The sequence below is a fragment of the Cryptomeria japonica genome, chromosome 3 (genome assembly GCF_030272615.1).
Source record: "Cryptomeria japonica chromosome 3, Sugi_1.0, whole genome shotgun sequence".
NCBI classification, from domain to species: Eukaryota; Viridiplantae; Streptophyta; class Pinopsida; order Cupressales; family Cupressaceae; genus Cryptomeria; species Cryptomeria japonica.
The window spans coordinates 19,039,212-19,065,557 of NC_081407.1; the positions used below are offsets into that span (position 1 = coordinate 19,039,212).

Below are 26,346 nucleotides of genomic sequence, written 5' to 3' on the forward strand. Positions count from 1 at the left end.
TATGTTTATGTATGTGATCAAATTAGCTTCTATTTGATTATGTTATAGTGTCTTTAAGCTTTATTCAATAATGGGTGTATGAAACAAGTTTTAAATCGTTAAAAATCTCTAAATTTCAAGGGTTTTCTTATTTTGCCGAGTCATTGCCGAGTCGCGAGCCGAGTCAGAGCCGAGTTCGAGTCTGGGAACTTTGCATTCGATAAGTTCAAAAGTAACAAACTTTTAGTGCAAGTGGCATTGGCACCACTTGCGATTCATCATATAATGTCAATGATGATGATTTAGAAAATCTATTTGATGATTAAAGTTAAACTAATTGCTGAACTTGGTAAATCTACTTGCATGCACATCAAAAGCAACTGAACCTAACAAGATCATACAAGATCATGGCACATAACACAAACATCCTCACAATGCACTAGATTTCAACTACAAGTTCCTTTGTTCCAAAATACTTCATTTCTATGCTTATAAATTTACTTTCATATCTTTGTTTTTCAGTTATTTTTATCAATTTAAATCTGGCACTGTTTTGGCTAACTTTTTGAAATATTCTTTTGATCTTTAGAGTTAATATTATAAATAGTAGATTGTTCAATGGAACTGTTGTGACCTTTTTCACACATTGCCCCATTGCAAATGGGGACCCTCTCTTTTTCTACTTTCTAGGGTTTTTGTTAGTGTCCCGTGGCCTTCCGCTTCAGTTTTGCCTAGCCTTGCTCAGTTTTGAACGGTTCGAATCCTAGAGATTGAAAGTTAGTTTTTGCAAGCCAAGTGATAGCAGAGTCCGGATACTGTCAAAGTGCCTAGAAAGGCCAAAGGACGAATTTGAAAGTTTGCTTTTTGCTTTTTGCTTTTTCCTATTTTTAGCAAGTTTCGTTTTTGGCATTTTTAGCCCAATCCCCGGTATGGCTATTTTTAGAAAGTTTTCTCTATTTTTTAGGGATGCCTGTTTTTTGCTTTTTCAGAGTGGGGACCTAGTGTTTGCATTGATACCATTGACCTACTTCGATCGCGATCAAGAATTTCCAAGTTTTGACCTAAAAAGCTAGCTTCCTACATTTTAGGGGTCATGGTGCTTCAGATGGTTTGTCTGAGTATGGATTTCAAATTTCAAGTCAATCTGGTTATAATTGGTAAAATTGTGAAATTTTGAAATTTTCCAAATTTTTCTAAGTCTGGCTAATGAATAATGTTGTGTGTTATGGCAGGTGATCAAACTTCGCCCAAGGTGCTAGTGATGGAGGTGTCTTCAAAGTCCGCCATGCTTGGTGGAGAGGTCATAAAACTCCGCCCTATGGGATGAAGGCATCAAAAGTCCGCCATGGAGAGATGTTCAAAAGTCCGCCCATGGTGAAGTAAGTCTGCCTTGATGGTCAAGCTTTCAAAGTCCGCCATGAGGTGCTTCAAAAACTTTGCCTTGAAGCATGTCTCCGAAAACTCCGCCCTATGCATTGAAGGCACCAAAAGTCCGCCCTCATGAGAAGTGAAGAAAGTCCACCATGTTGGAGGGAACACCAAAGTCCGCCATGCTTGAGGAAGTAGTCAAAAGTCCACCTTGAAGAGGAAGCACAAAACTCCGCCCTCCTTGATGCCTTCCAAAGTCCGCCATCCTTGGTGATAGACCAAAAGTCCACCCTTGGAGATGGTTTCAAAAGTCCGCCTAGCCAAGGTATGATGATGCCATGGAGAGATGCCTCCAAAGTCCGCTCTAGGAGTGATCTATAAACTCCGCCATCCTTGTTGGAGAGATGTTAAAAGTCCGCCCATGATGGTGTGCAAGCCTCTTAAGGCCTCCCAAAACTCCACCTTAGAGGTTGTCTCTTCAAACTCCACCCTATGGGATGATACCTTCAAACTCCGCCCTATGAATGGGATAAAAGAAGTTTAAGGCAAACAGACATGATGATAGAGGCACCTCTAAACTCCGCCCAAGCATCAAGTTGGAAGATCAAAACTCCACCCTACTCTTGGAAGTCAAACAAAGTCAACAACAAGTTCAAAATCGAATTCAAATGCTAGTGATGTCATCAAATCTTCCTAAAATTCGAACTTCTAACTAATTTAGAAAGTTGAAAAAAGAGATTTTCGAAGATCAATGAGCTGGGAAATCAAAATGGAAACTCGAGTTGGAACTATGAATTAAAATTGGACAGAAGATATTTGTAGATTGAGGTAATCTTTGAACTGAGTTCCAAATTAGAAACCTTTTGGAAGATGCTAATCTATAGGCCTAGTTCAAATTTATGGACTGAATCCAATTTAGAAACTTGCACAAAAAGAAGATTTTCGAACTCAAAGAGATGACAACACAACTTGAAATTGAATTGGAAACTTTCCCAAGGTTTAAGTTGAATTTAGAAACATGAGTTGGATGGTGTTTACGTGTTTCTAATTGTGAAATCAACTTCATTACAAATACATTCTTTGTTTCTTCATTCTCACACCAAGAAGTTTGAACTTTCTGAGCAAGCTAAGGAAAACATTGAGAAGTACTTCGCAGATTGAAGGTCATTTGGAAGAAAATCTTGGTGTTGCAAGGATATCTCTTGCAGTTTGGGCGAGCTTCTTGAGGAATTCTGATTTATTAAGCTTCATTCTTGTCAAAGAGTCCGCAGATTTTGGAGTCGAATTAGCTGGTAGAAGGCAGAGTTGTTAATTTTTCTGAGTTTTCTTAAGATCTTCTAGCCTTATTCTCATTCATTCGAAGGTGAAGTTGAATTTAAAATGCAGATTTATTGCATTTTTCTGAGTTTTCCAGATTCGTTGGAAGTAATTTTTGTGGACTTATTCAAATTTTTAGTGAGAAAAATCATTTTGTTGACTAAATGGAAGGAGAGTTTTGAAGTTATAACACTTGGTTTGTTGGATTGTAATCGTAAATGTCCTTAGGTTGAATTGTTTACATGTGAAAAACCCATTTTTGTGGCTAAGTATGAAAATGAAATAAAATCCCCAAGCACTTGGCCATTCATAGCCTCGATTTTCTTTAATCCAAGATCTGATTTCTAACTTAAGCTTTGTGTTTACTTGCAGATTTTAGGCATGATGAAGTTCCAAGTAGACAAGGATGCTCCTCCTGAGTCAAGAATGACCTCAAAGTGGAAGAATGTTAGCGACACTAATCTCGGGCATGTTAATCTGAGGGAGTTCAAGAAGAGGATGTTCGGTTTAGACAACCTCGTGCCTACCATGACCATGCAGTGCACTGAGTTGGTAGCTGAGTGTGCTAGGCACTACAACCCTGTCAATAGGGATATTGTCGCACCAGATGGGAGAGTGTTGGTAAACATCAAGGATGAGGCCATCAGGGAAGCTTTCAGAATTCCAAAATATCATAATGTTGTGTACGTAACCAAGGATGAAGTTGATCGCATGTATGAGGATCATTTGGAGGAGTATGACACCATCGTCAATCATTCCTGGCTGGACAAGCCAAGGAAAGGTGCCTCCAAACTACAAAGGAAGAGCTTGGTGAGGGGGTACTTCAAGGAAGATATTGGAGATATGATTGTCCTACTGAACAGGATAATGGGTAATCCCCAAGGCGCCCCATTTGAGCCCTGGATGTATTATTTTATAGATGAAATAATGAACGGAGATAAGATGATAGACTGGGCTCGAATGATAAGTGATAATTTGGACAGCCAACTGAAGAATCCGAAAGCGAATAGGACCGTCTTCATGAGCTCATACTTGTTCTATTCCCTGGCTAGAACCTACAGATACAGAGGCCTCACCTACAAAGGGGAAGTGGGAAGAAAAGAAAATCAGTTTCCCGTCTATGACTGTTATCCCTAGCTTCACATGGAAGAGAAGTTCCACTTCAAGAGGGTGAGTGACACAATTCTCATGCACATCACACAGACGCTACAAGGTGGACTACATCAAAGACTCTCTCAAGAGTCTATGGACTTCATCAGTAGATTCGGATATTGGTATATTCAATACCCAAAGTTCACTTACATCAGAATTCAGGGGTTTTCGGGATCTCCTTATAAGCTCCCAGCTTATCCTACCAATCAAGTCATGCTACTGGATGTTGTAAGGCAATTGGAGGGATATATGACAGTTCAAAGAGATAAGCAGAAGAAGGCAAGAACCTCCTCTCTCACGATTGGAAATGGGCTAGAAACATGCCCGTCATCACAAGCCGTTGCCACCGCTGAGAAAGAGTTGGCTTGGTACCCTTTTTACCAGTACAAAGCAAGAAAGAATTTTTATTTGTTCCATAGGATGAAGAGGGTTGAAGGGATGGCATTTGAGCACAGAGCTGATTTGGAAGATTATTGGGCTAACGCAACTGATAGTTTCGAAATCAGGAGGAGATTTTAGTCAAGGATTCCCTTGAGCATGGTAAGAGCAACGGAGGTATTTAGAGTTGTTAATCAAGTGGAAGACAGTCTTGGGCTTCAGCAGCCAGGCTTTGAGAAGATGAGGAATGAGCCACTAGCCTTGATCGATTGGTCAGAGGGAAAGAAGTCAAATCTGGCAGACCTCATGAGGTCGGTGGTCGAATACTCTAAGTGGTGGACATCTGAGAGGACGAAACAATTGAAGTCTAAAGGTGTGGCCCTGACCTATGATTTAATGGGAGTAGATGACTCTCTGTCCTCCAACCCTTGTATCTCTGCAGGCAATGCTCAGAATCCAGGGAGTGTTGGGTCCCGAAAGAGGAAGGAATCAGTGGGAAGCTTTGGAAAGGCCAGAGGAAAGAAGATTGTCGGGGAGAGACGAGAGTCCAACGAAGGTCATTCCATCCTGAGTGTCGCGTCTGATGTGCCTGATCAAAATGCAGTTGAAGAGCTAGAGATGGACACGTATATGGTGAATAATGAAGCAAGAGTGCCTTCTCCTTCAATTGAGGAAATAATGAAAGAAGTTGTCCAAAGTCCAGACAGGGAACAAGTTTCAAATGCAGCCACAGAAGTTGAAGAGCCTGAGCCCCCAGCAGTTTTCCTCGATGGTATAGTTACTGGACCAGGAAGGGCAGATGATGGGTTTGATCAAAACATTGTGGAGCAGTCAACCATTCCTAATTGGCTGAGGGAAAGGATAAGGGCTAAGGTCCCTAAGGAAACCCATTCTGAAGAGAATACAACAGCATTTCTCGAAAAGGTGAACGAACTAGTCATAGTCAAGCCACCTAAGCCAGCCAGAAAATTCTCTTTGATTCAGAGGGATAGTGCAGGGTTTCGGATAGTTCAGATAGTTGTGCCAAAAGAAGGGAAAACTCGGGACAATGTTGCCCCAGAGGATTATAAGATCGCCACTATAGAGTTGGGTAAGCCTACCCAAGACCAAGAAGTCCAGTACTTTGACAACTCCTACAATGCCCTCAAGGCGAGTCTAGCCCACGAGAGGGAGAAAAGGAAGAAGGTAGAGGAAGAGAACCAACAATGGAGGAAATATATTCTCCATCTCACCCGGCCAATCAACCATGAGATATCGATCACTCCTCCGCAGCCTCTTCAGCAAGAGTCAATGAAGGATTACGAGGACATGAAGGGCACATTCACACAGGCCAAGGAATGGATTGCAGACGCTTCGGCACGTGCTGACATACTTGTAGAAAATTTAGTATCAGCACATGAGTCGGCCTCTTTATTAGTCAGCCGAATTCAGGACCTAGCTGCAAATTGTGAAGATGTTGAAGAAATTCAAGATGAAATACTTTCGCAATTGAAGGTTATCTGAGGCCTGTCAAAATGGAGTTTGGTGGATGCAGGTGTCATACCCTAGTATTATGCTCTAGTCACCAAGATTGAAGTCCTAAAGAAATCCGAGACTAAGTGCTTTGAGACAGAGGAAAGTGTCAAGGAAATTTTGAGTAAGGTGTTTCATGTAGCATCGGAGATCTGGAAGAAAGAGAGTATACGAGAAAAACACTTGCAGGCAGAGAACTTGAGAGCCAAAATTTAGTCGAGCTTTTTCAAAAACTCAGGGATGATTGATAAGGGTGATCTTTCAAGGATTGCAAATTTTCTCTTCATTGACGAGAACTTTCTTGCCCAAGCAGTTGAGTGGGAAGGCAACCTCGCCATATGTACTGATGATGTCGACATCATCGAGTTCCAGATTAGCAACTTGCCAAGTGTCACTATGGAGGAGATCAGGCTCATCGTATCCAGATACATCGAATCTGCAAAAGGGGAAACTGGACACTCACCTCAGTGACAATAGCAGTTGTGCCACATGTCACTTTCTTATTCTTTCAAACTAATAGAGTTTTGGGAAACCCTAATTAGGGTATAAATTTCAATTTGGGCCCTTGATCACTGTTTGATCTCAATCATTCATTTATTTTTGAAAAACTATATAAGGCTACCTCCTCTCATTTGGAGAGTGTGAGGTTTTTGACATATTGTTGCGTGAAGGTCATTTTCGAATAATATATTGCATGTGCGCTTTCTCTTAAGGCTTTGTAATCTCTATTGTTTGAATGATTAGCATGGTTTCAATTTCCTCAACACTTTAGTTTAAAGTTAATTTAGATTTGCTTTCATGTTATTAGAATTGAATGAAGGATTTGATAAGTGTTAATTGACGGTGTATCTCTGCTCATACTTTTGGTGAATGGATGATTTCCATTTCACTGTGCAAAGTTAGTCTAAGCCTATCCTCTGTGCATGCCAATATTTCAATCATAAGCACAACCCATTGAAGATTGCACCCGCTTTGTGTAGTTGTCCTCAGTGTGGCGAAGCAAAGTGCGGTTTCCCGAGAGCACCCAGTTGATACCGTCTCCGGAGTTCGTATGATTAGATCAGCCTTCTTAAAAGTATCCCTTTTCCCCTTTTTGAAAGTCTAAATCCCGGAAAATCTAAAAAAATAAAGAGCCTAAAAATTGCTAAATCCGTCCAAGTCCAGCAGCTTCAAAGACAATTGTTAACGTAAGTCCTCCTTGAGATTTTCAGCAAACGCTACCCGAGTAGCTATCCCACTAAAGTCGCTTGTTCGCACATATAGACCTTGGAATCAGTAGTGATTTTTCAAAAGAGGATAGAATACCTTTGGGTATCTTATTCTAATGTTTGATAGATGATAAAACAAACACCAACAGGAACCTAGGTTGGTTAACTCTAATGTGATAGTTGGGATCACTCACAAAGGAAGTTTTACTTTCTTTAGTAGAGTTGAATTTCACCTACTACATATACTAAAGATTTGTGATAAAGTACTTTGAGCAAAGCACTTTATAGCAAAACACGGGACTCGTTAGGAAATAGTGATTCTAAATATAAGATTAAGAGGTCTTAAGCAAAATGTGAAATACAAAGGGCTGAGAGGGAACATTTGGCCCAGTTAGCCGCCCATGGAGCAGTCCCAGTGAGAGATGACAAGCGGATGGACCTCATGGATTGACAATTAGATAGCAGATCATCTTTTCTTTTTGGCTTTCATAATTTGGTATAGGAATTTTGTATTATGGCTCTCAGTGCACTGTTTATGAGTATATGTTGAGTCCTTCAGTACATATACTAGTAATAGACATATGGATCTCACTATGATTTGACATTACTGGTCTTTTTTGTAAAGGTTTACTCTTTATATTCAATATAAAAAAAATGTGAAATACAAGTTTCTTTATCTTTCTCCAACATCTTTCTCCAACAAATAACACAAACATCTAGTTCATAATATATTCAAGCATAATGCTTGTGTTTTCGTGGCAATTAAAAGGACAAGTAATTCACAATCTTCATGATTATTTATTCTATTATCTTGAAGAGCTCTCGATGGCTGCCCTTCCGACTATTATATCTTTTCATTCAAAATCTTCATTCCCGCTCTCTATTCTTGTTGCCCCATCCACGATTTCAGCCATTGACATGATTGTTGAAGACATTTCAATTCCTTCCATCCTTCCTTGTGTTTTGGCATTGACACTACTCTCACCATCTCGCATGAATGTTTCTTCAATGCCAGCTCTCTCTTCGCTTAGGTTGTCTCTCTCAAAAATCTTATGCTATATGCCTAGGTGTTGGTTCAAAGGACCTACTCATGGGTTCTAGCAAGAATTTTACACTCCCTATTTAGGCCACTCTTAGGGTAGACGATGTTTCCAGGGCTTGTTTACCCCTCTTCTACAAACTAATATTTCCTTGGATGCATTTCCCACTATTGGTGCAAAGTTGGCTACTAATGTTGGTCGTTTGTAGTCCTTCCTAATGTTGCACGTGTTGAAGGTGCAACTCACCCTATATGAGAGAAATTACAGCCCTTCCCCTATGCCAAAGCTTCCATGATGGTGATTTGTGATTATTCCATGCTGTGAAATTAATATTTTTATCTACATAGGGGCTTGGTTTGTAGATTCAACAATTTTTGGCCTTCTTATACACAAACAAGTCTTAGATTCTTGAAGGCCTATCATTGAAGGCAAGATCAAGGTCCTCCTCTATGCCAAGGGTTTCTTCATTTCATCATTTGATTTTTCAAACAACAAGGATTTGGTGCTCGATGGTAGAATATGACAATGGGGTGAGCCTTGGTCTACTTCCTTTGGCCCACTTTCTAAACCTCTCAATGTCAAAATTGTGCTAGTTCGCCTTCTAATTCTCCCCCTCCAATTTTGGGAAGATTCTTGCTATGACACCATAAGCAACTCTATTGGACAGTCTTAAAGGTTGTCTCTACCACTTCTTATATGGGATCCTCTACTTTTGCTCACATTTTGTTGGGCATTGATATCTCCAAGACTCTTTCACCGCGATGTTGCTTTGATGGTGGAGGACAACCTTGGATTCAATATCTTCAATATGAGGGTCTACCCTTCAAATACAAATGATGCTTTACTATTGACCAACTAGTAGTCGATTGTCCACTGTCCCAACACAAGGGCATAGCAAGATGGTGGAATAATTCCAGAAAGATCACTTGACTATCCATGCCTCTAACTCCCAAGTTGATAGCTTCTATCACGATGATAAATCTTCTCACAATATTGGTTTTCATGCATGGTGCATCGTTGATGTGTCTTGCCCCTACTATTACATCAACTCCCATTGGAGAGTCCCAATCTCCTACTCCTATCACTCCATCTGTTATGCGGATGCCTTTAGCTTTGGTTCAGCTTCAACCTACTCATGTGATTGTAATTCATTGTTTGGCTACTATGCTAACCATTTCATTGTACCTTCTATGCACCACATTTTCAAAAATCTCTCTTCTTGAACAAAACACACTTTGACATCATTGACAACATTTCCAACAAGATACACATAAATAATAGGCTTTCCGTATCAACCTTTTTTTTCATTGAGGTCTATTTTAACACAAATCTTAGCATTAAATGCATAGATTGTATACATAAGAGTAGGTCTTCATCCTTTTTATATGCAATGGCTTAAGAAAATAGTGTCCATAAGATCAATCAATGGACATAAGCTAAAAACTAAAATCTTATCCAAATCAAAGTACTTCATAATTTCTTTTGTCTTTGCTACACTCCAAATTCCATAGAGCTTCACCATATGAACCATGTCCGTATAACAAATGCCCTATCCTTATATTAGAACTGTACCATAAAATGCCATTTGGACCTTAGTCAAGCCTTTCCAATGTTTTGTTGATTGTAATAGTTTTGTTTTCTAAGAAAAAATTGTTCTAACGGAACAAATTTCTGGATTGAATTCTTATTTGATAGCCCAATCTTCCTAACGAGAGGAACCACGGTGAGGTCAATTAAACATTTCCTTACCAATGCCATGAAATCTATGAGCCTACCAATAGCCTATAACAGATAAACATAATAAACAGTAAAAGAGCTATTGTTTCAAACTCTTCGAATTTCAAATCCCCCATTCATGATTTTACTTTTCTTATTCTAACTTTTGTAAATGATTTTTTCCAGCCTAGTTCCTCTTAATCATTAGATACTACCTATACCCCTCCTTTTCTATTACAAAATACATTGATCTATGTCTTCAAGCAAGAAAACTTTGTTTGAATGGCACTCAAATGGGATCCGTCTGGATGGTACAAAGTAAGACAAAGAGGATGACGATGGTGATGGGCTCTCTGCAGACATGTCCATACGGGAGCTGGAGGGCAAACAAAATCTTCCATTTGACAAGACGTAAGAAAATTAATCAATTTGTGGCTCGAAGCTTAGGAGCCCTTAGCCTCAAAGGATTGCAGGGCATCGTTGGGACAATGCCTTTCACCAACTCTTTTTGGTTTCGGAGGGGCAAGGGCAGGTAGGGGTTGCATCAGGACTTTCTCCTTTCCCCCTAGCCTACAGCTGTAAAAAATAATGCTGTGACTGCCTCAGCTTTGGTGGGAGGGGCCCTTCCTGCCCCTCTAGCATCTGATGCACCTGCTAAACACATTTTGGATGCTGGCATGGGCATGACTATTGACCCAAAAACGTTTATTGGTCAGGAGCCTTGTTGCAATACACTGATGGCTCTAATGCTCGGTTGCTTGATGCCTAAAAAGGCTAGTCAACGCAGGACCAAGGCTATCTTCAGACACTGGTGCACCAATGCTGGCCAACCTCGGTAGAATTTGCAATGTGCTGCTATGCCCTCTCCCTCTATGATACCAATCCCAGACCCCATTGTCGACAGAGTTGTCTCTCAGCTTGAGAACTCTCTAGTAGGGAAGTTTCTGAGGCCAAAGCCAAATATTGATGCTTTTTGGATTTTGGCCAAAAGAAAATGGAACAGCTGTGGTCATTGTGAGATCATGGCCATGACAAAGAGCTTCTTCCTGATTTCCTCATGCCATGAAGATTGTTTTCGAACTCTATCAGATGGCTTGTGGTTTATGGGCAAGTCTGTTCTAGGATTTGATCTTTAGGAGGAGTGTATCAACATAGTTCCTGTGTGAATGAAACTTTTGAGCCTTCCCAAGGAATATTGGGATGAAGAGGTCCTAAAAAGTATAGGTGCTTCGATTGGACAACTTATTTCCTTTGATCAAGTTACCATTTCTAGGGCACAGTTAATGTTTGTCAAATTTTGTGTCTTTGTGGACGTGGGTAAGGTGCTTCCCTCTTCTATTGCCTTGTCTTCCAAATTTGGTTAGGTGCAACATATTGTTCACGAGGGATCCAAGCTCCTTGGTCATGTGCCAAAATTTAAAAATTGCCATATTGCCAGCCACTCCTCCTTAGTGTCAGGCAGTGCCTCTTCCACATATTGGTGTTGTGAGGATCAACTTTGGCATGCAAGTTTTAGTATTAGATGGTAGTGATCATACTCCTACCATCAAGGATAGATGTGAGAAGCTTCAGTGAAATAGTATTCAGCCCCCATCCACTCCTAAGAGGGATAAAGGGCTTTTGAAGAAAGATGTAAGCTGTCTCTCTAAGGATTCTTTTGTGGTGTTGTTGGTTCCTACTGTTGGGCATCCAGCTAGGATGGAAAGCAGTCACAAAGCTCCTGTGATTGGAAACATTGAGAATTTGCAGATCTCTCTGGAGCACTTAGGCTTTCTTGCTTTCTTTCAGAAGCTGTTGTATGTTCCTTGCTGGTTTGCTGTTGTTTTTCAGCTCTTGTGCTGAATGTTTCATGCTGTTCCTCATTATTGTGTGAATTTCTTTAATATTCCCTTCTTGGTGTTTGTATTCTGGTTCATAGTTCCAGCCAAAAGCATTTACCCATAACAAACAATAACTTGCAAATTGCATTTACCCATAATAAATAATTTAAAAATTTCTCTAGACACCTGCAAAATCTTATTCATACAGTTTATTCCATAACATTGTGGCCAATTATTAGCTACAGAATAAAAACATTAAAAAGAATATTATTTTTTGAAAAGATTTAGAACACTCTAATACAGTAACTTCATCTTATACCCACCAAAATAAATAGAACAAAATCCCACTATCTTTACATTATTGTTGCCTCCTGCAACAAAAAGTTAAAAAGGCACGAAGCAAAAAATTATTTAAGCATTTCAATTTTACGGCGTTTTTGTCCCTTTCCAAGACATGCTAACCTCTTTACTCCAGACTTCTGAAATTGACCCAACTTGTTAGCACCACTATCATTACTTCTAAACTTCTCGCTTGTCCTATTAGCTTCCAACTCAAAGCTGCTATAGCTATCATCATCATCTTCTGTGTCACAATTCCCATAACTATCGAGATCATTATTAACCTTCGTCTCAGACTCACTGTCATCAGTGGCTTCTGTGCAGTAACTACTATGACTATCATCACTAATTGCAGGCACACAAATCTCCCTTTGACTAGCTAAAGCTGACTCAGCTGCAGCTAGAGCTTCTGGAGTATGAAGATCTGCAACACCCAGGGCCAGATCCTAGAAAAATGACAAGTTCATTGACTAAGTAAACAACTCCAAGAACAAAAACCACCACTCAAAATCAAAACTTGGTATTCTCGAAACAATTCAAAATTAAAGAAGAAAATCAACTAAGCAACCATCTCAATGTAGTGTTCTTCCTCTCCTGTCAGCACCTCGATGTCATAGTCTTCACGAGGTTTGTCCTGCATCGAATGTCACCTCTTCAATGTCCATAGTGACAGCAAATAATATTTCATTGTGCAGTAAGAAATGGCAAAATCAGCTTGAGGGTAGAAATTTTTACATTAGTTTGGAGTTTGCGATTTGCTTCATCAATAACTTGCAAAAACCCTTTAAGCCTTCCCAAAACTGCCACTCAATATTCGATCGATTCATCAATTTTATAATTAAAAAATAATGAAAAGTAATCCAAATATTTCTCTAGCAAAGATCTTCCCAATAATTTTCCTAAAAGAACAAGATAAACCTACAGACAAAGAGCCATGATAATAAACGAGAAGATTTTGACTATGAAAAAGATGCATGTGTAAGGAAATCTAAAGAACAAAAAATGAATCATCTCAAACTTTGAGAACTCCTTGTCTTTGATTCATAAGGTTTTTAGGGACGTTTGAAAAATGTCACTATTTATTTTCTTATTTCCAGTCTCTTTTGTACTCATTTAGTATCTTTTTGAAGGAAGAAATCACAAAAGCTCTTGCATCTTGAAGCATAAACGTAAAAATTCTCAACTGTTGTTCCCTCAATTTCATCCTGCCATGAGTCTGAATCCTACAAGCCACTTCTAATCAAAAAAACAAAAAATTATTTTCTATATCACATATCATGTAAACAAAAATGTAATTGTTTTCTATAGCATCTCTATGGATGCCATATGAATAACATCAAAGTAAGCAAACCATTCTTCTCTGACATTGTTATAATGATAATCTATTTCTGGCCAGCATTTTGAAATGATCAAAATCCATTTGTGAAGAATTTGTCTTGAAACTGTTATTATAAGCCATTTCTTTTAAATCATCCCAAATATTTAGTTATAATGGAGGTTCTATAGTATATATGACCTTGTCCTATCTTCATTGACAAAACAAATACAAAAATATTGTGAAAACATAATTGTTGTTAAGCTCCTAACCTTTTTAATAACTTATCCATGGTTTAAATAATGCCTCAGACGACAAAGTGCCTATAAACCAAGAAATATAGCATTCCCAGTGAACAGGTTGCACATAAAGGGTGCAAAACAATTCAGATTGGGTAACTAAACATCCACTTGAAGAAGAAAATGAGAAGATAGTAGAGTGGAACATAATGGATCAGACTACATGGATTTTTTATTTATTTTTTTAAAGAACTTCATCAAATTAGATAGAAATCAAAGTGTACATATTCGACTATGCCAGGCCTGAAAGCTATGAGTCCAAGCCTCAGCAAAATAGAGAGAAGGATACATATTAGAATTACTTAGAACAAATCCAAATCTAGAATCTAAAATGATAATTAAATGTTGCAATTAATTAAGGAGAGGAAAACTCCTTATATAGAAAATTACAAGACAATCTTTCCATAACGGAAACGATCAGAAATGGAAACACAAAAGACAGAAAGGAAACTTCCTAAAACTAACTAAAGAAGAAAGACAAAAACAGAATTTTCCAAATACTAACTAAATGACTAAAATGACCATTATATCAATATTACAATATTATTTCAATACCCTCCCTTAATGGTCATTCTACTAACTACCCTACAAAAGATGTGACATAATCTGTAGGTCATTTGGCCACCAATGCATAAAAGGCCGCCCTCTTCTCAGAACGCTCAATGACACGAGCCTATTGCTGAGACCCTCCTTAGTTCTGCAAAACTTCTGGATATGACCAAGTTTACCATAATCCTTCTACCACAATCCTTCCAACATAATGTTGGGTAACAAAGCCATCCCTCCCTTTATCCAAAGACACTGAGATCAGCTTCTCAAAACTCTCACAAAAAACCCATCATGATTTTTTTCGGAAAAAAATCAAAAAACCCAAAAAACAACAAAACACTTCTAATCAATAAACCCTCTAGTAGAGAAAGAATCCATAATTTTTGTGTGAAAAAATCGTGCAAAGAATGAACTAAGAAACCACAACTTTTGAAGAGAAAATTGTGCAAAACCCTCCATGATATTTTTTGGAGAAAAATTTAAAAACACATCCACAATTTTTGAGGAGAAAATCATACAAAACACCCTAGTCTATTCAAAAACTTCACTTGCGGCCATTATAAGTAGTAAACAGAAATAAAACTCCCTGATTTTTGTAGAAAAAATAAAGCAAAACCTTTCCATGATTTTTTGTGGAAAAAAATCAGAGAACCCACAAATTTTTTTACTAAAACAATTCGTCAAAAAAAAAACCTAAGCTCTAATACCATGAAATGATAATTAAATGTTGTAATTAATTAAAGTGAGGAATACTCCTTTATAGAAAATTACAAGACGATCTTTCCATAACGAAAATGATCGAGAATGGAAACACGAAAAACAGAAAGGAAACTTCTTAAAACTAACTAAAGATGAAAGACATAAACAGAAGCTTCTAAATACTTACTAAATGACTAAGATGACCATTATATCAATATTATAATTTATTTTAATGGAATCTTTCTCAGATCCTCTTGAAGCTTGGTTGGCCACTAGTGAATGGGCCAACCATAACAAATAAGGTTGTAATTGTCAAAAGCCCATTTAGCTAGCCCATCCACTACTTTATTGAGCTTTCTAGGAACATGGCAAAATTGAGCCTCCTGGAACTTATCATGCAAGCTTTGAGACTTCTCCAACTCTCTTGGTATTTGCCAATTTTTGCTATGGAATCCCTGAAGATCAAATAACACGTTGATGATTACCTTTGAGTTAGATTCAATTTGGAGTTTTTGCCTCCCAATTTTGAAAGCCTCTAGCATCCCTTTATAAATGGCTTTCATCTCCACTAAATTATCAGTTATATGTACCAATTCTTCAACAAAGAAGAAAGCTACAGATTTATCTGAATATCTACCAATGCCTCCAATACTAGCCTTACTTGGATTGCCCCTTGAAGCACCATTAGTATTCATTTTCCTTTCTAGGTCAAAAAGTGGGGATTGATGAAGTCCTGGGTTGCAAAGAGAGTTGTTAACTTAAATGCTCTCATTTTAGAGTGAAAAGTTGAGGTAGACAAATCTTATGCTTGATGGAATCAGCTATATTCATTTTGATCTTCTCCCAAACATAATTGATATCCCTTCTATCCTGTTATCAAGAGATGAAGGCTAGAGATTGTTTTCAAGGATGACCTCACATGTCAAAGCATAAATGAACTTGTACTTGTTGACCACATCACAATGAGGAAGGAAGAAACAAAATTGGAGGAAATATAGCTAAATTTGTCTGAACTAGTAATTATGGGAAGAGGTTTGAACAGTTTATATTATTCATTCTACAATTCCTTCCCTACACATGATACTTATATGTTGATGCTCAATGATGTTAATCAGGCATTATCCCTTGCACAATGGGGCCCATAATTGATTTGGACTTTGGGTGGCCTAGGATCTTGGCATGCCACATGGTTTGAATTTTTCAGATAAATATCACTCGCACTTGCACCAAAAGGAGGTCTAGTGGTTATGCCAATTGTAATTTATATAGAATGACCTATAAATTTGATCAAGGGTCAATAGATGAATTTATAAGTACTTTATTAAAAAAAGGATACAACACCAAAAATGTGTACTAATCATAGTTAAATATATACAAGGTTCGATACAACAGTAGGTGGTGAGTCTTGATATGATTCATTATAGTAATCTTGGATGCTATACCCTTGACATGTTATTCTAATAAATGTGAATCAACTAAAGGAAATATAATTTGGACAAGTCAGACAAATCTCTTTTTGTATTGGGTTGTGAATAACAAGTATCCACCTAGTTTTGGTTTTATCAATGTTCAACTATCAAATTTAGGGCTATTTTGTGAGTATCAAAATGATTGATTGTGAAATTGATGTTTTTCCCTTTTTCTTTTTTCTTTTCCCTTGGTAAGTGCTAGGAAAGGCAATGGACTAGTGGTACTAATCTTGGGCAACATTCTTGAGCTTTGCTAACACTGGTCTGATATCAATGTGATTCATAATTGTTACACAAACTTACTGTTGTGACGTTTACACACATCGCCCCCTTACAAATGGGGACCCACTCTTTTCACTGAATAAACCAAGTCTTTTGCAGTCTATGTCATCTCCCACCCTGAGGATGAGTTATAAGGTCTTGTTGGAATAGATTCTAGCCTTTGGAAGTAATGAAGTGACTAAGTAGAGAATGGATTCTTAAGAAATATACCTAGACAAAATATCCTCTCAATATTGTCATCAAGTCGACAATAAGGGTTTTAATGTATTGAGAAATGCATTGTGCTTATTGCTTTATAATTCAAACTTTGCATTTAGCCAACTACGAACTTGATTGATACTTGTACATCACAACGTTTCCTTATCTTTCTTTAGGTACATTACGGGGAGCAAGACTTTGGATGCTGAGAGACACACATCATTGAGTGGGTGATATCATCATCTAAGGAAGATATTGCAATAATAGAACAAAGAATGCACAATCAGAGGAATGGAATGATGGACATTTGGCTAAGTGTCAAGATAACTCTCAAAACTAATACGAGGAAATGAAAGAGAATCAGCCAAACCCAAAACTTTGGCGAAGTTTGCAAGCATGTATTGTCTATCTTAGGGTTTTATCCTTCAGACTTCAAAAAAAAAGTCTGTAACCTTGAACATAGTGAAATTTGAGGCTAAGTATAGAAAGAGAATCTTTCAAAGGGCCTACTAGTGAAATTTGAGCATTTTTTGAGAACTTTCTATTTTTAGAAAGTTCACCATGGCCCCGATTGGCCTAATTTTGCATTTGGACAAAACTTTCTACTTCAAAAGGCCTACCAATGAAATTTGAGCATTTTTTGAGAACTTTCTATTTTTAGCAGTGTATTATTAGAAAGTTTCATTATGGCCCTGATTTACCTAATTTTGCGTTTTGACAAAACTTTCTATTTTTACAAACATCAAAACGTTGACTGTAAGTGGAGCAAATATATTGAGAAATGCATTGTGCTTATTGCTTTATCCTTCAAACTTTGCATTTAGCTAACTATGAACTTGATTGATACTTGTACATCACAACGTTTCCTTGTCTTTCTTTAGGTACATTACGGGGAGCAAGACTTTGGATGCTGAGAGACACACATCATTGAGTGGGTGATATCATCATCTAAGGAAGAGATTGCAATAATAGAACAAAGAATGCACAATCAGAGGAATGGAATGATGGACATTTGGCTAAGCGTCAAGATAACTCTCAGAACTGATACGAGGAAATGAAAGAGAATCAGCCAAACCCAAAACTTTGGCTAAGTTTGCAAGCATGTATTGTTTATCTTAGGGTTTTATCCTTCGAACTTAATAAAAAAGTCTGTAACCTTGAACATAGTGAAATTTGAGGCTAAGCATAGAAAGAGAATCTTTCAAAGGGCCTATCAGTGAAATTTGAGCATTTTCTGAGAACTTTCTATTTTTAGAAAGTTTCACCATGGCCCCGATTGGCCTAATTTTGCATTTGGACAAAAATTTCTACTTCAAAAGGCCTACCAATGAAATTTGAGCATTTTTTGAGAACTTTCTATTTTTAGCAGTGTATTATTAGAAAGTTTCATTATGGCCCTGATTTACCTAATTTTGCGTTTTGACAAAACTTTCTATTTTTACAAACATCAAAACGTTGGCTGTAAGTGGAGCAAATATATGTATTGAGAAATGCATTGTGCTTATTGCTTTATCCTTCAAACTTTGCATTTAGCTAACTATGAACTTGATTGATACTTGTACATCACAACGTTTCCTTGTCTTTCTTTAGGTACATTAAAGGGAGCAAGACTTTGGATGCTGAGAGACAGACATCATTGAGTGGGTGATATCATCATCTAAGGAAAAGATTGCAATAATAGAACAAAGAATGCACAATCAGAGGAATGGAATGATGGACAGTTGGCTAAGTGTCAAGATAACTCTCAGAACTAATACGAGGAAATGAAAGAGAATCAGCCAAACCCAAAACTTTGGCTAAGTTTGCAAGCATGTATTGTCTATCTTAGGGTTTTATCCTTCAGACTTCAAAAAAAAATAAGTCTGTAACCTTGAACATAGTGAAATTTGAGGCTAAGTATAGAAAGAGAATCTTTCAAAGGGCCTATCAGTGAAATTTGCATTTTCTGAGAACTTTCACCATGGCCCTGATTGGCCTAATTTTGCATTTGGACAAAACTTTCTACTTCAAAAGGCCTACCAATGAAATTTGAGCATTTTTTGAGAACTTTCTATTTTTAGCAGTGTACTATTAGAAAGTTTCATTATGGCCCTGATTTAACCTAATTTCACGTTTTGACAAAACTTTCTATTTTTACAAACATCAAAACGTTGACTGTAAGTGGAGCAATATCCAAATTCAAGTCCAATAGAATGAAGACGAAATGCAGAGCGTAAAATGTGAGTGTAGAAGGAAAAATTCTCCTCCAGGCCAAAAGTGCGCTCAAGAGTGGAAATTCTCATCAAAGGAGGAATTTGGTGAAAAGGAAAAATCCACCCGAGAAGGAATTTTCCGTGAGGAAAAAATCCTTCTCCCTAGCAAAAGTGTGCCCAAGAGTGGGAAATCCACTCCGAGGAGGAATTTTTCACACGAGGATGAATTTTCCAAAAATCCAAAAAATCCTACTTTGCCATCCCATGTGCGCCCAACTCTTGGAAATGGCAAAATTTGACTAAGTATGGGAAAATTCCTTCTTTCCCCTCCAAGTGAGCCCAAGCATTCATGAAGTCATGGAAATTGAAAATTCCTCCTCCAAGCCTATTATTCGCTCAAGCATTCCAGAACGTATGGAAACTCAAAATGTGACTAAGTGTTGAAAAAATCCTTTGTGCCATCGCATGTGTGCCCAAGCATTCTCAAGGCATGGAAACTCAAAAATTCGACTAAGTATGGAGACATCCTTCTCCAAGCTCCAAATGCGCCCATCTCCAAAATGTTAGAAAATGATAAAACATCAAGGATTCATCTATCCGATCCCAAGGCAACATCAGGACATCAAGAGGCATGGAGGTACAAGATGAGCAGATCCAATTTATGACATACAAGTTCAAGAAGAAATCCAATCTCAAGAAGTTCATGGAGGAAGAATTCCAGTTCCAAACGTTGAGGAGGACATTCAAACTCCAAACATCCAGGCTTCAAGGAAATCTAGTTCTAGACCCCAAGGATCCAAAGATAAATTGCAAGTCAAAAGAAGAATTTACAACATCTTAAATTTCCTCCAGAAATCCAAGATCAAAAGTTAGAAGGAAAAGACTCAAGGAATGAGAGTTGTCGACAAGAAAAGAAGACAGCCAAGAAGTTCTCCCAAATGATAAGAGGAGGATCAGGATAGAGAAATCTACATGTTGCAGTTCCCAGAGTAGACAAGGGATGAAATCACTCTAGAGGAGTATGACGTAACAAAGATTGATTTATGACCTACTTCAAGAGCCCGAGCCATTGAAGATTTTGAAGACTCCACTCAGCATTAAAAGAACAAATCACGAAATTGGAAGGAATACAAGAAGTTGAAGACTGACCACAAATCCTTAGGTGAATATGTGCAGCGCCTAATGAAGCCGGTTAGACAGGAAGATGAGACATTTGTTCTACCCACTACCCTTCCAAGGGAATCAATTGAAGTCCTTGAAGAAATAAAGATAATTGCTCACGGAACTAAAGACCAGCTGAAGAAAGTTCACAAAGAGGTGGATACATTCATTGGGGACTTAGTGCAAATGTATAACAAGATTTTGGCCATCCTCAGGTTAATCCAGGATATTGATCATGCTTGGGAAGACACTCATATCTACCAAGATTATCCCATGCCTAGGAGCATTGATGGAGATTCCTCGAGACACATTGATGGCACTGTGTAGTGATATTAGGAAAAGAAGCCTTCGAGAAGTCAAATGAAGAATCAGCCCGACTAAGGAGGATACTCAAAGAAATTCAGATAGAAATCCTCTCCCCAATGGAGGAATTGTTTGCATAAGAAATGGAAGATAAGGAAATGACCACAGATAATTTGAAGAGTGTTGTGACATATTCACACATCGCCCCATTGCAAATGGGGACCCCTACTTTTTTCGCTTTGTGGGGTTTTGCTTTCTAGGTTTTAGGGTTTTGTCTGTTAGCCTTTGCGTGATGAGTGTTGTCAGGGGGATCGTTGGATAGCAGGCTCTGCTTGAGCTAGGTTGAGTCTTTGGGGCCCCAAAATTAGGGTTTCTTTGAAAGTCTTCCTTAGGGCCTGGTTTTTATCTTGTTGCTAATTGTGTCTTGCTTGGTGAGTGAATATCATTCTTGAAGGTCCAAGCTAGGTCAAGTTGGTGAGTGGTGAAGTCTGGAATGTCATCCTGATCTTCAAATGCCCTGAAATTTGGCTAAGTCTGGAATGTCCTAATCCTGAAATTTGGCTGTCTGGAATGTCCTGATCTTGAAATTTGACTAAGTCTAGAAAACTGAAGAATCCTCCAAAAACTAGATTTTGCAATATAACTCCAGGAGGTCCAAAACCACTCTCAAACATCCTGACAGTATATATGGAAGATAACTTAAAGTATAAGTGACATTTTATTCCATAAAATGATCCTGACGGAGAGACCAAATTTCGCTCCTGACCCTTCCAAAGGGTCCAAAGCGAATTTCGCTCCTGACCCTTCCAAAGTGTCCAAAGCGAATTTCGCTCCTGACCCTTCCAAAGGGTCCAGAGCGAAATTCTCCATAAGACATTCTACTTTGACCAAAACCTAGAACTAACGCATTCCCGGGCTTGAATGAAGATAAAAACGCTTGTTTGAATGAAGAAATGTGAAAATGAAGTCCGGATCTTGGCCAAGAATAGGGATTTCGCTCTTGACCCTTCAAAAGGGTCTAGAGCAAAAATCCTTGAAGACCTCAAATTCTCACTTATCAAGGCCAAATTTCTAGTTCCTAAGGCATGTTTGAAGGTATTTTTGAATGTTCTAGCCTTGTCAAGATTAAAAGATGAAGGATTTTAGTCAAGAAGATGAATTTCGCTCCTGACCCTTCCAGAGGGTCCAGAGCGAAATTCTTGAAAACACTCATTTTTCCTTTAGCAAGAGTCAAGACCAAGGTGGAGATGCATGAGGAAGGATCTATGTTTGCCTCCCAAAGAGGATGAAAATAGGAAAAATCAAGGATCCAACCCAAAACATGATTTTCGCTCCTGAACCTTCCAAAGGGTCCAGAGCGAAAATCTTTGTAGCTCTCATTTCCTTTCAAATTTTGACTAAGTGTTGGTTTCTAGGGCATGTTGGGGAATGAATTGGTATGTTCTTGCCTTGAGATGGAGTTGGATGATTTTGAAGAGCAAGATTTTAGCCTAAAAGAGAATTTCGCTCCTGACCCTTCCAAAGGGTCCAGAGCGAAATTCATCATAAACTTCATTTGCTACCTTGTTTGAGCTTGAAACCTTGTCCCTTAGGTGGAAAATGATCTAAGTTTGCTTCTTGAGATGGTTTGAAGTTGGAAAAGTGAGTGATCAAGCCTAGAATGAGATTTTCACTTCCTAAAGCTCATTTCCTCCCTAGTTTGACCAAATTTTGATTTGCAAAGCATCTTGAAAGGAAGGATGGACGTGTTTGGACTTTGGAAATGTGTGAGAGCTTTGAAAAAATGAAGGATTCTAGCCAAGAAGGTGAATTTCGCTCCTGACCCTTCCAAAGGGTCCAGAGCGAAATTCCTTGCAAGCCTATTCTTTTGACCTTGTTTTGGCTTAAGACCTTATCCCTTGGGTGAAGAATGATGTCTAGTTGTCTTCTAGAGTGGATTGGAGTTGAAGAAATGGAGAATCAAGCCAAGAATGAGATTTTCGCTCCTGACCCTTCCAAAGGGTCCAGAGCGAAAATCCTCCTAGACCTCATTTCTTTCCTTATTTGGCCAAATTTTGATGTCCAATGCATGTTGAAAGAGAGAATGGGCATATTGAAATCCTTAAGGACGTTTGAAAAAGTTGAGGAATGAGTGTTTTAGCCAAGGAAGGAAATTTTGCTCCTAACCCTTCCAAAGGGTCCAGGGCGAAATTCCTTACAAGCCTATATTTTTTACCTTGCTTGAGCTTAAAACCTTGTTCCTAGGGCGAAGAGAGATGAGATTTTACCTTGCAATGAAGTTTCAAGTTGAAAGAATGATGATTTTTGGTCAAGAATGAGATTTTCGCTCCTGACCCTTCCAAAGGGTCCAGAGCGAATTTTCTCAAAACCTATCTTTTCCCTCAAATTTATGCCAAGTCTAGTGTTGGTCAAGATTAGAGGTGTCTTTAGGCATGTCCTTGAATGGTCAATAATTATCAAGTTTGAAGGAATTGAGCCAAATGATGAAAATCGCTCATGACTCTTCCAAAGGGTCCAGGGCGAAAATTCTTCAACCACCTATTTCCCCTTGCAAAATCATGTCAAACTAGGGTTGGACGTGAGAAGAGAAGTGTTTTCTAGCCTTTTGAGGTGAATGCAACTTGAAATTATGGAGGAATAAGCCTAAATTAAGAAATTCGCTCCTGACCCTTCCAAAGGGTCCAGAGCGAATTTTCTCTAAATCACCTTTTTTCCCAATTTTGTGCCAAGCCAAGTGCTGACTAAGGCGAGTTTTGATGGGAGAGGTCCTCAGGAATGACTTTGACTTAGCAATGATTATCAAACTTGAAGGAATTGAGCCAACAAGTAATTTTAGCTCCTGACCCTTCCAAAGGGTCCAGAGCGAAAATCTTAAAACCACCTATTTTCCTTGCAAGTCTAGTCAAACGTTAGGTTTTCATGGCTTGGATGGGTGCGAGGAGACATGTTCTTGCCTTTTGAAGTTAATTGGTGTTGAAAAATGATGGAAATTAGCCCAAACCAAGGATTTCGCTCCTGACCCTTCCAAAGGGTCCAAAGCGAAAATCTTAGGATCACCTACTTTCTTTGCAAGACAAGTCAAAACTTTGATTTTTATGGCCTGGTTAGGAGTGAGGCAATGTGTCCTTAGTCTTGGAGGTGAATTCAAGTTGAAATGATGGAGGAATGAGCCTAAAACAAGATTTTCGCTCCTGACCCTTCCAAAGGGTCCAGAGCAAAAATCCTAAAACCCATCATTTTCTCTAAAATTTGCGTCAGGCCAAGCTTAGACCTAGGTAAGATAAGCCCTTAAGATTGCCTTTGAATGGATTTTGGCCACCAAAAATGTAGATTTTGAGCTAAGACAAGGATTTCGCTCCTGACCCTTCCAAAGGGTCCATAGCGAAATCCTAGATAGGTCTTGTTCCTGGCTATGTTTTTAAGTGAATTCTCCTTTTTGGGCCTTGTGAAGATCAAACCAATGTTGCCAAGTTGAGGAGTGGATTCAATATGAGGGAGTCCAGATGAAGTGAAGTGGAGGAAGTGAAATTGAGTGTGAATAAGCGAGCAAAAATTGAATTTCGCTCCTAACCCTTCCAAAGGGTCCAGAGCGAAATTCTTCATCTACCTATTTCCTCCTTGTGTCAAGTCAAGACTAGGAGTCCTAAGGCGTAGTTGAGGTTGAAATGATGTTACTTTGCCCTGCAAGATGAATTGAAGTGAAGAAGATGAGGAGTTGTGACCTAAAAGGTGAATTTCGCTCCTGACCCTTTTAGAGGGTCCAGAGCGAAATTCCCAATTTCACTCAAATTGCTCATGATAGAGGTCAAGGCGTGGATCCCTGGGCTCTAGAGGAAGGAAAACTAGTGTGTGCTCGCCTTGGAAGGTATTTTGGAGAGGTTGAAATGATGTTACTTTGCCCTGCAAGATGAATTGAAGTGAAGAAGATGAGGAGTTGTGACCTAAAAGGTGAATTTCGCTCCTGACCCTTTTAGAGGGTCCAGAGCGAAATTCCCAATTTCACTCAAATTGCTCATGATAGAGGTCAAGGCGTGGATCCCTGGGCTCTAGAGGAAGGAAAACTAGTGTGTGCTCGCCTTGGAAGGTATTTTGGAGAGGAAACATGATAGATTTTGTCCTAAAAAGTGAATTTCGCTCTTGACCCTTCCAAAGGGTCCAAAGCGAAATTCTTAAAAACCTCTCTTTTGCCCCAAATTTGCATCAAGATTGGTGTTGGTTGAGAATGAGGGCATCCTTGGGCATGTATCTAAGCAAGTACGGTTGCAAAGTGAGAACAATTTGAGCCAGGAATGCAAATTTCGCTCCTGACCCTTCCAGAGGGTCTAGGGCGAAATCCTTATAGGGCCTGTCCTTGGGGAGAATATTGAGCAAGCTTCATTTTAACATCTTCTTGTTGATGATTTAAGGTAGAAAATGCTATGTTGAAATAAATCTATTACGAGTCCTTAATCATCTTTTGGTTTGTCTTGCAGTTAAAAGAAGACCAGGCCAAGACAAGGATGACCTTCTCCAATCCAGCATCAACAAGGACGGCCTTCCCCGGTCCAGCATCATCAGGGACGACCTCTTCCAGTCCAGCATTTGAAGGAAAGGTACACCATCCATCCTGCACATCAAAGACAAAGGAGGTTAAAGCAAGGGTTCGTTGAAGAAGCAGACAGTTTCAGAAGAGTTAATTAAAGTTAGCTTCTCAGCATCATCAAATTGAGCATCTACCAAGTTACAAGTGTCAAACAAGGTGGCATCCCAGTCATCACTCCTCCAGTCGGATTGGTCCACCTCAGCGTGTCCAGATTCAATGTTTTGACTCATTGGAGATGGCACAAACTTCGATGTACCTACCCCAGTTCTCTATTGGTCGAATATTCCAGAGAAGACCTGTCCAAACAATACAATTGTTTCATTGGCCAGAATTGAGTTTGTTGTAACAAACCCTAATTAGGATTTTCATTGTAAGATCTCGGCCATTGATTTCAAGTTGATCTGAGCCATCGATTTGTATTGAGGGCACTATATAAGCCCTAGCTCCTCATTTGTAAAGGCGAATGGTTAGCTAATAGAGAATAGTTAGTCAATAGTCAGTAGTGGGGTGAATAGTTAGAAATAGTGAAAAGTCAACTGATAGAGTAGCAATTAGAGTAAATTAGGAAGAGAAGGCAGGAAATTGTTGCCTTGATTGTAAATGAACCCCTTTTTTATTGAAGATATGGTGAAAAATGTCGTTTCTTTACAATACGCATGGTCTCTTGTTGAATCTTCATTGTAGATGGTAAATAATTAGATTGAATGAAGAAAATTGTTGAATGCACCTATGTGGAATCCGTCTAGTCCATACCACTAGCCTCTTACTGATTGTAAGTGCGCCCTGCGTGGTCAACTGGCATAAAATGAGCTTAATCTTAAGTCGTTACACATCTATTGTTCATGCATTATCTTGAATGGTGATCAGTCTGATGGTGTACGATTTGAACGTATTGGAAGCATCCCTTAGAAGATCGCACTGAGTTGATGTCAGATTGTTCAAACCTGATGGTGAGACTCAGGCCAGTAGGACTCCACCTAGTCATTCATCCATCTTCTCGCATTCTAGGTAGTAGAGTAGACTTCCTGAACCCTGCATCTTTTGTCATTTGTTTATCTTCCAATTAGTTAATAGTACCTGTGATTCCAGCAAATCAGACGTTTAGGTTGTCAAGTGTAAGTCCCCTTGTGATTCCAGCAAAATCACATCATACCACAGAGAGCTTATCCAAACGTAGAGATCCTACATAACAGAACCTTGGAGTTACTCTGACTGATCCTTCGGCGAGATCTTCAGCAGTCGGGAACTTTGTTAAAGAGAGGATAAGGTACCTTTAGGTATTTTATTCTGTGTTTTGTCATGTACAAAAGACACATCAACAAAGAGCAAGGTCAATGAATACGTTTTCAAGGACATGAGTTCTTTCTAAGGGAGTTGCCTGGATGACATTTCCATAATCATCATTTTCATGAACAAGATTCAACTACTCAAGCTAGCATGGGAGAGGACTCTCAATCAGTGTGAAAAG

General features: G+C 38.8%; 1 protein-coding gene across 4 annotated transcripts in view; it reads right to left on the minus strand.

Moving 5' to 3' along the window:
• Nucleotides 1–11,745: 11,745 nt before the first annotated feature.
• Nucleotides 11,746–26,346, minus strand: part of LOC131049111 (uncharacterized) — a 76,272-nt gene continuing 61,671 nt past the window's right edge. For all 4 annotated transcript variants that reach the window (XM_059218016.1, XM_059218015.1, XM_059218014.1 and 1 more), the window contains exons 4-6: nt 12,565–12,629; nt 12,398–12,463; nt 11,746–12,275 (exon numbers count right to left, since the gene is read on the minus strand). In XM_059218016.1, the coding sequence (XP_059073999.1) occupies nt 11,898–12,275; nt 12,398–12,463; nt 12,565–12,629 (509 nt within the window). In that variant the 3' untranslated portion in view covers nt 11,746–11,897. The remainder of the gene's footprint in view (nt 12,276–12,397; nt 12,464–12,564; nt 12,630–26,346) is intronic.